The 14,855-nt window shown below is 57.0% G+C and overlaps 2 protein-coding genes across 14 annotated transcripts in view; one reads left to right on the top strand and one right to left on the bottom strand.

The window, feature by feature from the left end:
* Positions 1-12,011, bottom strand: ZNF574 (zinc finger protein 574). Of its 3 annotated transcripts, none has more exons than XM_045379498.2 (2): positions 11,464-12,011; positions 1-2,966 (listed from the first exon to the last, which is right to left on the bottom strand). In XM_045379498.2, the coding sequence occupies exon 2, from the start codon at positions 2,944-2,946 to the stop codon at positions 256-258; it is 2,691 nt and encodes an 896-aa protein (XP_045235433.1). In that variant the 5' UTR covers positions 2,947-2,966; positions 11,464-12,011; the 3' UTR covers positions 1-255. The 3 variants fall into 3 exon arrangements, with proteins under 3 accessions (XP_045235433.1, XP_045235434.1, XP_005589462.1); XM_045379499.3 differs by lacking the exon at positions 11,464-12,011 and adding an exon at positions 5,113-5,443; XM_005589405.4 differs by lacking the exon at positions 11,464-12,011 and adding an exon at positions 5,296-5,443.
* GRIK5 (glutamate ionotropic receptor kainate type subunit 5) overlaps positions 5,772-14,855 on the top strand; it is an 83,412-nt gene continuing 74,328 nt past the window's right edge. For 7 of the 11 annotated variants that reach the window (XM_045379493.3, XM_045379490.3, XM_045379491.3 and 4 more), the window contains exon 1: positions 12,272-13,244. Coding sequence is in view for 1 of the 11 variants with exons in the window: in XM_065535552.2 (XP_065391624.1) it covers positions 6,177-6,210 (34 nt within the window). In the remaining 10 variants the exon portion in view is untranslated. Of the gene's footprint in view, positions 6,211-12,271; positions 13,245-14,855 lie in introns of those variants that run through there. The other 4 variants (XM_074023722.1, XM_015442062.4, XM_074023725.1 and 1 more) reach the window with 2 other exon arrangements.

Here is a 14,855-nt window from a genome sequence, read left to right as displayed (position 1 = left end):
TGCTGGCAACTTGGTCTTTATTGATGGTTTCATTTTTGGGGTCACCAGTGCTAAGAGGTGGAAGGTGGGGGGGCACCTTTTTGTGTGTCAAGGACCCCAAAGCACCCACCTCAGGAGAGAATAAATCCAATTTAGAACTTACAAGGTGGTAGGGATGGGAAGAGGAAGGGACACAGTATGTACAGATGCTTAAGGGGATGCTGGAGGGCCTTCAGCAACAGGGCATGGAAGTGCTGAAGAGGAAGTCAGGCAGAGTCAGCCACTGATCTGGACCCCCTCGGCCTCGGCCAGAGGGTAGATCTCAATGGCTTCCACAAGGGGCAGCGCCTCCACAGCAGTCTCCATCACGGCCAGGCCAACGGCAGCCTCCGCCTCTGCCAGCTGCTGCCGCACAGCTGCCTGATGCTGCTGCTGATGGGTCTTGCGGTGCTTCCAGAGGTTGGAGAAGGAGCGGTAGCTCTTGCCACAGTCAGGGCAGGAGTAGGGTCGTTCGCCTGTGTGGATGCGGCGATGCTCTGCCAGGCGCATGGAGATGGCAAAGGCCTTGCCACACACTTCACAGGCAAAGGGCCGCTCACCTGTGTGCAGGCGCCGGTGGTCTTTCAGGTGGGTACTCTGACGGAACGCCTTGCCACAGTCTGGACATGGGTACGGCCGCTCACCTGTGTGGATACGCCGGTGCACCTGCAGTGATGTCTCTGTGCTGAACAGCTTCTTGCACTCGCTGCACTCTAGACCCCGGCGGCGGGCAGGGGCTGCAGGGGATGCTGTAGCAGTGCCTCCAAGGCCTGCTGGAGAGGCAACTGGTGCACGAGTGGCCCGTGGGGCTCGAGGGGCAGGAGGCTCCTTAGCCAGGACCTCTCCAGGCCCAGCAGCCGCATGGGCTGCCTCGTGTGCCTGCAGCCGAGCAGCTGAGCCCACTTTCTTGCCACAGGTGCCACACTCAAAGCGCCGTGGGGCCTGGGCAGCAGCGGCTGCACAGCGGTGCTCCCGGAGCCGCAGTGAGGAGGGGAAGGCAGCCCCACAGGATGGGCAGCGGTGGGGCTGGCGTCCGGCATGGACCACGAGCTGGTGCACCTCCAGCAGCCGGCGCAACAAGAAAGATCGGGGGCATTCACGACACTTGTAGGGGTATTCACCTGTGTGATGGTAGCGGTGCATGAGCAGGCGGTAAGGGCGGTGAAAACGCACCCCACATTCCTGGCAGCGGTAGGGGAAGTGCTGGGCATGCACCAAGCGGTGCTGCCTCAGTGTGGAGCTCTGTGTGAAAGCCTTGCCACAGTCCCCACACCGATAGGGCCGCTCTCCTGTGTGTGTGAGCCGGTGGCGGGCCAGGTTGGCAGGCGAGTTGAAGGGCTTGGAACAGTCAGGGCAGGGGAAGGGCCGCTCCCCTGTGTGCGTGCGCAGGTGATTACGCACATGAGACTTCTTCTTGAACATCTTGCCACAAATGCTGCATTTATGGCGCCGCTCCAGCCGGTGCACAAAACGTTGGTGCCGGGTCAGCTGCAAGGCCTTTCCAAATTCACGGCTGCACAGGAGGCAGCGGTAGGTGCCTGGGGCAGCGGGCCCTGCTGAAGTCTCCTCAGACACAGGGGGCTCAGGGGCCTCTGGCTCTCCAGTCTCTGCGGGGGCTGGCTCAGGGAAACCAATGACAGGTTCCTCTGGTGGGACTGGTGTTGTGGGCAGAGGGACACCCCCTACCCCATGAGTACGCCGGTGATAAAGGAACTTGGTAAGGTTGACAAAGGTCTTTCCACACGGACATGAATGCAGAGGATTTGGGGTGTGGGCTCGCCGGTGGGCCAGGAGGAGGGCCTCTGTGCCAAAGGCCAGGCCACAGTCTACACACAGGAAGTGTGACTCGCTGCTGTGGTCTCCAAGGTGCTGGTCCAGACTGGAAGGGCTGGGGAAGACACGACTGCACAGGGGGCACTTAAAGACGCCCTCCCGGTGACTCCGCAGGTGCTGCTGTAGCTGGTGGGGTGAGAGAAACAGCTGGTCACAGGCTGAGCAGAAGAGCTCCTGTGTGGCTGCCCCGCCTGCTTCTCCACTGTTGTTCCTCCGGGCCCTGCGCCCCCGGCGATCCCGCCCAATGGCTTCACCATTGCGCAGCTCATAACTATGGTCAGAAGCTGGCACGGGGTCAGGCTGAGACACAGGCACCTCTGCAGGTGACGAAGCCTGCACCTCCTGCTGTAGGGCAGGCTCCTGAGACTCGGGGACAGGAGCAGGGAAGTGAGTGGCCTGGTGCTCCAGGAAATCCGCTGGCAGCTGGAAGAGCTGGGAGCACTCAGAGCACTTGTAGAGGAGCAGCTCCACCTCGGTCACCACCTCAGTGGTGGTGGCAGCGGCAGATGGGACAGTCGCCCCTTCCCCACCTTCTTCTGCCTTTCGATATGAGTGCTCCACAGCCACTCGGGCCTGGCCCACAGGAGGCCCTAGAACAACTGGGGACCCCAGGACAACAGGGGCAGGAGCCTTGGTGGGTGTAGCCCGGAGATGTGTCTGCCGGTGGTTCAGCCAGAGCTCCTGGCTGGCAAAGAGAGCCTTGCAATCCACACATTCGTAGTGGATGGTGCTGGAGCTCAGGGGTGGTGCCTTGGGTGGTGGCTCAGCTGGCACTGCCTCCTGGGGTGTCATCATCTTCAGGTGCAGCTCCTGATGCTCCAGGAGCTGGCTGGGCGACATCAGCAGTTGACCGCACTCCAGGCACTGGTACTGGCTCTCCTGCACAAGGGTCTGATAGAGGCCAGTGCCTGAAGCTGTGTCTGTGGCAACAGTGACTCCGGGGTCAGCCACGCCCACCAGCTCAAAGTGCTGCTGGGGCACGTGGGAGTTTTGGTGCATGAGCACCTCTTCCAGGGATCCATAGAGCTGGTTGCACTCAGAGCAGACATAGCGGTGCTCAATGTACAGGACTGTCTCCTCTGATTCCTCAGTCATGGCGGCAGCAAGGCCCTGGGCTGGAAGAGGGGACAGTGGGGACAAACCAGTTAGGTCACTGATTCCTCAGCTCTTCCCTTTATCACTCTCCACTCCCAATACCTTAGATCTATGCCCCCTCTAAGTTCTTCCTTCGATTTTTAAAATTCTGCTTCCCTCCTAATAATCCTTCCTCCCCTCAACATAACAAACACCAAACACAAAATCTCCCAGGCAGTCCCTTCCCCAAGAATTTACCCAGTCTCACCTCTACATCAACTTGCATCAAATTCCACCCACCAGATCCTTGTAACCTGTTCAGTCCCCTCATCTCCCACACCTCACAGTGGGCCCCACAGTTACACCCAGCACATGGGAACCTCCACTCAGGCCTCCTTCCACTGACTCCTTTTCTTACCAACTCACATCACCCCATTCCTCTCCAAGGTACCCAACTGAAACCCCATATAGGCCTTCCCCACCTGTTTCTCCCAGCCACACCCCTCCCATGACCTCTGCTCCTTCTCCCAGGTTCTCAGACTTCTTTTTACACCCAGACCAAACTGCCCAACGCCCCACCACTCCACTTTCAGCACTGTACACGGTGCCACCCCTCCCCTTCACACGCAACTCCCCTGCTACCCACCAACTCTTCCTCGGGTGCCTGGATTCCTCACGTCAAACTATATCCCTTCCCCACAATCAGATTTTCTCACATTGGCCTAACCCATCTCCACACCCAGACTTTGCCCACCTTAACCACTTCATGATACCCAGCCCTGTTTAATTACTTAAACTCTTCTACAAATCAAGGCTCTCTCCAACCCTAATCCCCTATCCAGAATACCCAGACCCATTTTCACAAAGGCCTACTCCTCCCTGTTTCAGACGTAGACCCTTCCACCACCCTAACTCCTGTCTCCAGGGTATCTTTCCACTCTTTACATTCATCACCTCTTCTTTGTACCAAGACCAAATAGACAATTCTAATCCCCTTTGGGATACCCAGGTCCCCTCTTCCCATTGATTAAAACCCTTCCTATTCATACACAGCCACTCATTCAGGGACGCCCATACCCTCACTTCATATCAACCTATGCCTCTCTTGCAAACAGACCTCCCCCTGCCCCGGCAAATCCATCTCAGGAATATCCAGATCCTCCTTCACATTATTAACCCAATCTTTTTTAATTTGCGAGAAGACCCAACCCACCCTAACCCATTCTAGGGATGCTCAGACCCTCCTCTTCGTAGCAACATAACCCCTTTGTGTAAAGATCCACACACACTCAACCCATTCCAGGGATATCCAGACCGTCTTTCACAACGGCTTAAGCTCCTTCTACAAGAACACACCCCTCCTGCTGCCCAAATCCCCTCTAGGGATACCCGGACCTCCTATTCTCATACAGAACCCCCATCACCACCCTACTCCAGCAGACAGACCCCTTTTCCTCACACTCAAGCCCCTCTCACTAGCCTACTACTTTGGGGGTACTCAGACCCCCAACGTCTTAGCAACCTCTCAGTCTCATTCCAGGAATTCCCAGGCACTCGTCACTTTAGCACACAGATCTCTCCCACCCTACTTCCTCCCCTTCCAATAACCAAATCCCATCTTCACCTTGGCCTAATTACCTGTACTTAAAAAAGACTACCTTTCCCGGCTCATTCTAGGAACACCCAAACATCCTTTTAAAATACACATAACCCTTCTTTGTACAGAGACCTCTCTCCACGTATTCCAAGGGTACCCAACCTCCTGATACATGGTTTAAGGCCTCTTCACATTATTTTAACCCCATCCGTTACAACTGGACCCCTCCTTAGCTCTAAACCGCTCCCTTGGGGATATCGATTTCCTAATATTTTTTCACACCAAAACCCCTCTCACTGCCCCAGTTCTTTCCAGGAAGAACTAGATATTTTCCCCCTCCATTAACTTAATTATCTTTCTCACGCCCTAAGCCCCTCACTGGGCACCCAAGTGCCTCTAACCGGCCCAACCCCTTCGTCCTGGACTTGCCACACCACCAAGTCCTTTACCCCAAACCCTGGGGAGCGGCGGAGCCCTTCTGGGACAGCTCTGAGGCCTCCCCTTCCCGCCCAGGTGCCCCGCCAAAGCCCCAGCCCAAGCCCCGCCCCTCCTCACTCAGCCCCGCACGCGACTCCAGGCCCCTTCCCCACCTGCCGCTCGGGCCCGGCCCCCGCCTTGCTGCCCGCGCGCCCGGTCGGCCGTTGGTGCCGCTCCGCCCTAACTGCCCGGCGCGCACCCCCTCAGGCCCTCAGTGCGCAGGCGGCCTGGCGAGAGGAGGCCGCGGCGGCAGGGAGGGCAGCCCGGCTAGCCTTTGCGCGCCCGCTCGCGCTCACCTGCTTCAGCCGTCTCGCACGCCCCGGGCCCGGGCCCGGGCCACGGCTCCCCTTGCACGGCCACCCTAACGCTGCGCCCGCTCTAGCTCTCGCGTCGCTTCTCGCCTGCTCCGTAGCCTCACTCTCGCCCCCAGCTACCCTCAGCAACGCCCCTCCCACCTTCCTCCTCGGCCGCCGCACGGACGGCCGGACGCAACCAATCATCGCCCGCTCGGGCCCTGCCGTTCAGCCAATCGAAGTTCATGTCTCTGAGGCTTGGGCCAATAGTGAGGAGCATCGAGATTTCCCTCAGCGCCCAACCAATCCTTTAGCGACGTTCCCTCACCGGTCAGCCCTCGGGTGCATAGTGCCCGCCCCTTTAATCCTCCCTAGAGGATGCTCCTCCTCCTCCTTGACTCCGCCTCCGACGGCTCCAGTGGGCAACTCTGAGCGGAGGGCGGTGCGATGACGTCAGGCGGCGGAGCGCCGCCGCGGGCGCCATCTTGGGGACGCCATGAGGGAGTCAGCGTTGGGGTCAGGGAGAGGGAGGGAAAGATCCTGGGAAATTGAGGCACGCGGCACCCGGAGGGGTGGAACCGGGGAATGGAGGCACAGGAACGTTTGTGGTTTCCCCGAGGGTCAGAGGGAGAAAGTGAAACCACTTAGCGTGATGGGGCGAGGGCAAACTGCATTCAGTGCCAGTCACTGAGAAAAGAAACCAAGGCTCCAGACTCACTTTATTAAAAGGAGGGAAATGAAGGCGACAGGAAGAAACAGGGTAAAGACCGAGGGGACTTTTGGGAAGTGGAGAGAGGAGAAATGTCAGAGGGGAAGCAAGGAAAGCGAGGATATCGAGAAAAAGAAGAAGCAAGGACAGACAATTTCACTGGAAGAAACAGGGAATGTGGCGGGTAGAGGACCTGAAGGACAATCGGGGTGAGAGCCTGAAGGAAGTGAGCCATTAGCGGGCGGACTCCACTCCACCTCCTTCCGGGGTGACTCTGACCCTTACACCTCGAGAGCGGGGCCCCATGTGTCCAAGAGGCTCTGGCCATTCCTACTCACCTCGTTCCTGCGCCCCTCAGGGCCTTGGGAGGGAGTTGCCCCAGTACTGTTAGAAACGTTTCCAGGCAGGGCGCCGTGGCTCACGCCTGTAATCCCAACAATTTTGGGAGGCTGAGGAGGGTTCATCACTTGAAGTCAGGCGTTCGAGACCCACCTGGCCGGCCGGGCGCGGTGGCTCAAGCCTGTAATCCCAGCACTTTGGGAGGCCGAGACGGGCGGATCACGACGTCAGGAGTTCGAGACCATCCTGGCTAACACGGTGAAACCCCGTCTCTACTAAAAAATACAAAAAACTAGCCGGGCGAGGTGGTGGGCGCCTGTAGTCCCAGCTACTCGGGAGGCTGAGGCAGGAGAATGGCGTAAAAACCCGGGAGGCGGAGCTTGCAGTGAGCTGAGATCCGGCCACTGCACTCCAGTCTGGGCGACACAGCAAGACTCCGTCTCAAAAAAAAAAAAAAAAAAGAGACCCACCTGGCCAACCTAGTGAAACTACCATCTTTGCTAAAAATACAAAAAATTAGCTGGGTGTGCTGCCTTGTGCCTGTAACCCCAGCAACTCGGGAGACTGAGGCACAAGATTTGATTGCACCCAGGAGGCCGAGGTTGCAGTGAGCCGAGATCGTGCCACTGCACTCCAGCCTGGGCGACAGAGCAAGGCTCCATCTTAAAAAAAAGAAACGTTTCCAGACCTACTCCCTGAACCCAAGCACAGAGGAGTTTCAGTTTCTCGGATGAGGAAACTCACTCTCAGAACTCTTATTTATTTACCTACCTGATGCCAAAAGCCACTATGGGATGCGTCTCACGGTGAGACCCGGGACCAATTCATCAGCTTTGCTATGGTCATTTAGTCATTAGATGTCCTAACCTCATGGATTAAATTATCTAACAGCAGGCCTGTGTAGTTAAAACAGATTGCCGGATTGGAATCCTGGTTCTAGGGCAAGTCAACTATCCTGAGCCTAAGTTTCTAATCTGTGAAATGGGGCTAATCACAACCCATCTCATGGTGGTTGTGAGGCACAGAGTAAAAGACATCTAGGAGTTACTCTTTATTTTATTTTATTTTATTTATTTTTGAGACGGCAGAGTCTTGCTCTGTCACCCAGGCTGGAGTACAATGGCGCAATCTCGGCTCACTGCAACCTCCACCTCCCGGGTTCAAGCGATTCTCCTGCCTCAGCCTCCTGAGTAGCTGTGACTACAGGTACTTGCCACCATGCCTGGCTAATTTTTTTATTTTTAGTAGAGACGGGGTTTCACCATGTTGGCCAGGGTGGTCTCAATCTCCTGACCTCATGATCCACCTGCCTTGGCCTCCCAAAGTGCTGGAATTGTAGGCGTGAGCCACTGCACCTGGCCTATTTTTTTAATTTAAGTTTTTGTTTTGCTTTGTTGTTTTCTGGAGAGGGATCCTGTCGCTCATCGCCCAGGCTGGAGTACAGTGGCATGATCTCAGCTTACTGCAACCTTCGCCTCCTGGGTTCAAGTGATTCTCCTGCCTAAGCCTCCCGAGTAGGTGGGACTACAGGCACACACCACCACTCCCGGCTAATTTTTGTATTTTTAGTAAAGACGGGATTTTGCCATGTTGGCCAGGCTGGTCTCAAACTCCTGACCTAAGATGATCCACCCCCAACTCGGCCTCCCAAAGTGTTGGGATTACAGATGTGAGCCACTGTGCCCAGCTCCTAATTTTTTTTTTTTTTTTTTTTGAGACAGTGTAGCTCTGTCACCCAGGCTGGAGTGCAGTGGTGTGATCTCAGCTGACTGCAACCTCTGCCTCCCAGGCTCAAGCAATTTTCAGCCTCCTGAGTAGCTGGGATTACAGGCATGTGCTGCCATGCCCGGCTAATTTTTCATATTTTTTGGTAGGGACGGGTTTTTGCCATGTTGGCCAGGCTGGTCTTGAACTCCTGGCCTCAAGTGGATCTGTCTACCTTGACCTCCGAAAGTGCTGGGATTACAGGCATGAGCCACCGTGCCCGTTTTTTGTTTTTTTGTTTTTTGTTTTTGTAGAGATAGAGTCTTACCATGTTGCCCAGGCTGTCTCAGAACTCCTGGGCTCAAACCATCCTCCTGCCTTGGCCTCCCAAAATAGTGGGATTACGTGTGTGAGCCACTGTGTCTGGCCAGTTGTGATTTTTATTAGTATCTCTAGGAGCCTAATGATAATAACTAACATCTCTTGAGTGTATTATGACGTGCTAGGTATTATGCTCAATGTTTACATGCATTATTCAGTTTAATCCTCTCAACAATCATGTAAGGGAGAAACTGTCATACTGACTTTACAAAACATCGAGGCCCAGAGAAGTAACTAGTCGTGGTTCCCATAGTTAGGAAGAGTCAGGATTCCAACCCAGGAGTTGACCTTAAGGTCTCCATTCTTGGCCCCCAGGCTCACCTGCCTGGCAGGTGGGAAGTTCAAGTGGTTCGATGTTGAAGGGATGAATGCAAGAAGTAAAGGAAAGAGCTGGTGGAAATTAGTGAGCTAAAGCTAGGCTTGGCCTGCTTTGAAGCAGTCTGGGTTTGCCCTTAGGGCAAAATCACCTGGGATAGGTGCCAGAGAAGTGGAAGCCATGCTCAGTTTTTGACAGGCTGTGTGACCTTGGGCAGATTCTTGCTCCTGCTGAAACTTCCTTTTCCCCACTTGAAAATCTGAGGATCGGGCTGGGTGCGGTGGGTCACACCTGTAATCCCAACACTTTGGGAGACCCAGGCAGGCTGATCACCCGAGGTCAGGAGTTCAAGACCAGCCTGACCAACATTGAGAAACTCCGTCTGTACTAAAAATACAGAATTAGTCGGGCATGGTAGTGCATGCCTATAATCCCAGCTACTCGGGAGGCTGAGGCAATAGAATCACTTGAACCCCAGAGGCAGAGGTTGCAGTGAGCCAAGATGGCGCCGTTGCACTCCAACCTGGGCAACAAGAGCAAAACCCCATCTCAAAAAAAAAAAAAAAAAAAGAAGAAAGAGGGCCGGGTGGCCGGGCGCGGTGGCTCAAGCCTGTAATCCCAGCACTTTGGGAGGCCGAGACGGGCGGATCATGAGGTCAGGAGATCGAGACCATCCTGGCTAACACGGTGAAACCCCGTCTCTACTAAAAATACAAGAAAATTAGCCGGGCGAGGTGGCGGGCGCCTGTAGTCCCAGCTACTCGGGAGGCTGAGGCAGGAGAATGGCGTGAACCCAGGGGAGCGGAGCTTGCAGTGAGCCGAGATCGCGCCACTGCACTCCAGCCTGGGGCACAGAGCAAGACTCCGCGTCAAAAAAAAAAAAAAAAAAAAAAAAGAGGGCCGGGCGCGGTGGCTCAAGCCTGTAATCCCAGCACTTTGGGAGGCCGAGACGGGCGGATCACGAGGTCAGGAGATCGAGACCATCCTGGCTAACACGGTGAAACCCCGTCTCTACTAAAAAATACAAAAAACTAGCCGGGCGAGGTGGTGGGCGCCTGTGGTCCCAGCTACTCGGGAGGCTGAGGCAGGAGAATGGCGTGAACCCGGGAGGCGGAGCTTGCAGTGAGCTGAGATCCGGCCACTGCACTCCAGCCTGGGCGACAGAGTGAGACTCCGTCTCAAAAAAAAAAAAAAAGAAAAGAAAATCTGGCCGGGCGTGGTGGCTCACACCTGTAATCCCAGTACTTTGGGAGGCCGAGGCAGGCAGATCACGAATCAGGAGATCAAGACCATCCTGGCTAACATGGTGAAACCCCATCTCTACTAAAAATACAAAAAAATTAGCGGGGCGTGGTGGGGGGCACCTATAGTCCCAGCTACTCGGGAGCCTGAGGCAGGAAAATGGCGTGAACCCGGGAGGTGGAGCTTGCAGTGAGCTGAGATCGCGCCACTGCACTCGTTTGGGCAACAGAGCGAGACTCCATCTCAAAAAAAAGAAAGAAGAAAATCTGAGGATCCAGGTAACTTCTCAGGCCTTTTGCTTGGACTTCCCAACTTGATTTGGGTTGTGTAGGTCTCTCTTCTCTCCAGATGATATAGGAATAAGCTGAGGCCTGGACTGGTCTTTCTGGAGGTGGTAGCACAGGACTGGCTAGGATTTCGGGGACAGGTTAAATTTAGAGTGGATGGTGGTCATTATTATTTTTTGTGTGTGTGTGAGATAGAGTCTCGCTCTGTCTCCCATGCTGGAGCGCAGTCGCATGATCATGGCTCACAGCAACCTCTGCCTCCTAGGTTCAAGCGATTCTCGTGCCTCAGCCTCCCAAGTAGCTAGGACTAAAGGAGCGTGCCACCAGGCCTGGCTAATTTTTGTATTTTTAGTAGTGACGGGGTTTTGCCATGTTGGCCAGGCTGGTCTTGAACTCCCAACCTCAGGTGGTCCACTTGCCTCAGCCTTCCAAAGTGCTGGGTTTACAGGAATGAGCAACCGCCCCGGTTGAAAGGATGGTGTTCTGTGTTGAAGTCCTGCATAAGCAAAGTCCCAGAGGCAGGTGTGAGTCTGGGCTTTTAGGCCTGGCTGAAGCTGAGTGTGGTGTTTGAGGGGTGGGTGTAGATGTTGACCAAGTGGGGTAAGGAGGTGTGTGCAAAGTTGGTGGTCCTTCAGTGTCAGATATATGTGTCAGATGTGTGTCCAGGATGCCCCACATGCCAGCTTGCAGAGGGCTTCCCGTGCTAGGCTGGCATGTGGTCCAGGAGTTGCCATGTGCCAGCTGTGTGTTCGAGGCATGCGGTCACATGTGCTGTGGGCTGCACGTGAGTGTGTCAGTGTCTCCTCCCCATCACGAGCATCGGGGGTGGTGGTGAGTCACGGGCTCAGCCTTCAGTGCCAACTGTCATGTTTCTTCCCCCCAAATTTCACCCCCCCAGCCAGCCATGCACCACCCACCCCCACTCCAAGATCTGTGTCGCTTCTCTCTTCCATCCCCCTACCCTGCTCAGCTCCTTCTGAGAGGCTTAGAGTGTTCCCTGAGAAGGAGTCTCCCACTTCTCCTGGCTCTGCCCTCCAGCTCCCTGTCCTTCTCTTATCCACCTTTCCCACTGCCTCTCTGCTCCTGTGACTAGATAATGAGGGCCCCTTCTCTCCACCCACTCATCTCTGTGGGTCCCAAGGATTTCTCTGTGCACCACAGGGAATTCCCATACTCACCACCCATCCCCTCACCTCTATAGGAGCTATTTCTATTGGGAGAAGCTTGCCCCGCATCTCCAGGCTGGCAGCTCCTGCCTCAGTGGCTCTCTTGTGTCTATGAGCCACATCCTTGTCTTTGTGGTCCCCTGGTGTCTGTAGGCCTCCCTTGTTTCTGTGACCTTCTTCGGCTCTCCTTGGCTGTCTCCCTGCCCTGTGGACCGCTCCCCATATCCGAGGAGTGGTTTCTGTTTCCAGGGGCCTCTCTCGTGTCTCTGGCTTCTCCCCTGTTTTCCTTCACGGGAGGTCTCTGTGTCCACATACTGCCCCTTGTCTCCGAGGTCCTTTTGCTTGTCTGTGCAGGCTGCTCCCTTGTGTCCATGGGCCTTTCTTTCTTATCCCTGGGCTTTTCCTGTCCTTGTGGGGTTTATGGGCCTCAGCCCACTTCTCTGGACAGTCTTGATGGCTGTCTCTCTTCTCTTCATTTCTCTTCATCTCTGTAGCCCTCTCCCCTCATCTCAGTGGCCTTCTACCCAGGTCTCCTTGCCTCCCATCTCTGTGGGCTCCTGTGCCCAGGGCTGTCTGGGCAGGGCGGTGGCATGGGGTGGTAGAGGGGGTGGCTCGGGGGTGGGCCTTCCATCCAATGCAGCTCCGTCTTCTCATCAGCATTCTCCTCGCGGGGGGGCCCCCATCCCCAACCAATACGGGCTCCCCCTCCCCCGACTCCCCTCCCTACTCGCTCACTGCCTGCCTCCCTCCCTTCCTTCTGCCCGCCCTCCTCCCTGCCTCCCTCCCTCCCTCTTCTCTCTCCCCACAACCCCCCAACCCTACCCCCCCGCGCTCCAGGACCCAGCGCGGGCGGCAGGCGGGCAGGCAGGCGGGCAGGCAGGCGGCGGCCTCAGAGGGGAGACTGAGCGGTGGCGGCAGCAGTGGCGGCAGCCAGCGGCGGGGAGGCAGGCCCAGCCGGGGACTGGAGCCGGCGGCTTCTCCTCACAGGGGACCAGGAGTCTGTGACCAGGCCCTCCCACTGAGGCCCAGCACCGGGAGCCCCTGGGACACCCCACCCTCCTCCGCCTTTCTCTTTCACCTGCTCCTCTCCATCCTCCTCTCTCTCCTCCCTTTCTCTCCACTTCATTTGCCCCCTTCTCGGCCTCTCTGGGTCTCCCAGCTCTCCATCCTCCCCAGCCCTCCACTCCCGGGCTCTCCTCGCCCCCAGCATGCTTTTCCCGTGGGGGCTGAGGGCTTGAGGACTCCGGGCCCTTGCCTCAACCAGGGCAGGGCCCAGGCTCCAGGGGGGAGGGGGGAAGGGGGTGGCCCCCTCCCCCAGCAGGCCCTCCCCTCCCCCACTTCTCCTGATGGCCGGCTTCCTTTTCTCCACCCAGTCCTCGCCCCCTGTGGCCCCCCCAGGTCGGCCCGGCTAGGGGAGGGGGCGGGGGCCCTTTCCTGGGCCAGCTTCCCCCTCCCCCGGCTTTGCCTGTGCCCCCCCTTCCGTTTTCACCTTCCTCTCCTCCTTTCCTCTCTCCTTCCCCTCCATTTGCTCCTTCCCCCTCTCCTCTCTCCCCTTCTCTCCTCCATTTTCTCCTTTCCCCTTCCTCCCCCTCCCTGGCCCGCCCTCTCCTCTTCCACCTGTCCTTCCTCCCTGCTTCTGTGGAGCCACCGTTTTGGATTAGTTGGGGGCCACCGCCAGCGGCGGGGGAGGGGGCCCTGTGGACTGCCCTCTCCCCCCGCCCAGCCCCACCGCCACCCAGCGCCGGAGCACCTCCCGCTGTCGGTCCTCGGGCCTCGAGGGAGCCCAGCCCTCCGTCCCACCAGGATCCGTGAGTGTCTGCAGGGCGGGGATTGGGCTGGGTTCTGGGTCCTGGAAGGCTGGGCTTGGTGCTGCCTGGCAGGGGGGCACCACATTCTCCCCGTTCTCCGGACTGGCAAGTACCCTCCCCCACTAGGGGCCTGCTCTGCGCCCTCCATCTCCTCAGTGTCCATTCACCTCCACCTCTTCTCACCCCTTATTCTGGGTACATGCTCACTGCCACCCCCAGCTTTCCAGCTTTGTGGGTCCTACTGGGCTGACTGCTCTTACTCGGGCTCTGACTTACCCCGGGCCCCTGGCATGTCTGTGCCCCTGCTGTCTCCAAGCCTCCGTCCTGGTCCCAGACTGGCTCTTTCTGTTCCTCTGAGCCTCATCCTCTGCCTGCCTTCGGTGGGCCCTGGCCCTGTCCCCATCCCATCCAGTCTCTGTCTCCTGGAGATGTCTTTCCGCTTTTGAGCCCCCATTTTCTGTGTCTCTTGGGCCCCTCTCTGACTCTGTCCAACTTCTCTCTTCGCTGTTAACCCAGGCTGCTCTCAGCATGTCTCTGTTTAGATCCCTGTCTCTGTCAGAACTCCTCCACCCTGGCTTCCCTCTCTCCGAGTCTCCTTTGGCAGGTCTCTTTCCACTTCTCTTTCCATTCTGTGCCTCCGCTCACCTGTCCTCCTCCCTCTCTCTGCCTCTGGGCTTGGAGGCTGTCTTCCCTCTGTCACTTTTCCACCTCTTTCCCCCAGATCCACTCTGGGTGCCCGGCTCCTCCGTCCCTCCCTCCTCAGCTGCTGCCCCACTGCTCCATGGTCCATGCTGACTTTTCCTGGCTGGTCCAACTCTTTCTACTCCCATTCTCTCTCCCCACTTTTGTGTTACCTCACTTGGCCTTTCTGTTCCCTTTTCTCTCCATATCTGGGGGCTTTCGGGCCCCAGGATCTCCTGCTCCCCTGCACGGCTTTCCTGAGTGTCTTGGGGTGGCTGTGCCTCTGTGTGGGTCTAGCCCCTCCTGCAGGCGCTTGCCCTGTCCCTGCCTGTGCCCCTCTAGTGCACTCACTCCATCTCCCCACCTCTGTTGCTCTCCCTGACTCCCCCTTTCTGTCTCCCAGTTGCTTTTCCCCCTTGCTCCTTCCTCTTCTATGGGCCTGCTATGCAGCTGTGACATACTGTCTTTCTTTCCGACTGGCCATCTCTCTTTGCAGAGTTTGGCCGTTTCTCTCCTTCTCCCAAGTCTTGTACCTGCTGCTATTTCTTTATCTCCCTTTGCCTTCTCCCTCACCCCGTGTGCCTTTGCTGGCCCTCCTTGCCTCTCACCTTTGCTGATGTCTCTCCTGTGCCCACTGTTGCTCAGCTCTCTGCTGGGTTTTGACCTTTATCTGGCTTTGCCCAGTCTCTGGGGCTATGAGTCCTGGGCCTGCCTGACACCCTGCCTGCCCTGTCTCTGTCTCCTTTGATGTCTCGCTTCTAGGCCGTGTCTGTCTCTTGCTCTCTCACTTAGCCTCAGTTCCTACCTCTTGGGCTGTCTTTCTGTGTATCTGTGTCCACCTGCTGCCCCTCAACCCTGTCGTGTAGTCTTTTTCTCTGTCCACTCCCACCTTTGGCTGCCACCTGTGGGTTCCTGTCCTTCTGCCCCATC

Source organism: Macaca fascicularis, chromosome 19 (assembly GCF_037993035.2).
Source record: "Macaca fascicularis isolate 582-1 chromosome 19, T2T-MFA8v1.1".
Lineage (NCBI taxonomy): Eukaryota > Metazoa > Chordata > Mammalia > Primates > Cercopithecidae > Macaca > Macaca fascicularis.
The sequence above is the reverse complement of the archived record's forward strand: the minus strand, read 5'-3'. Positions and strand labels throughout refer to the sequence as shown.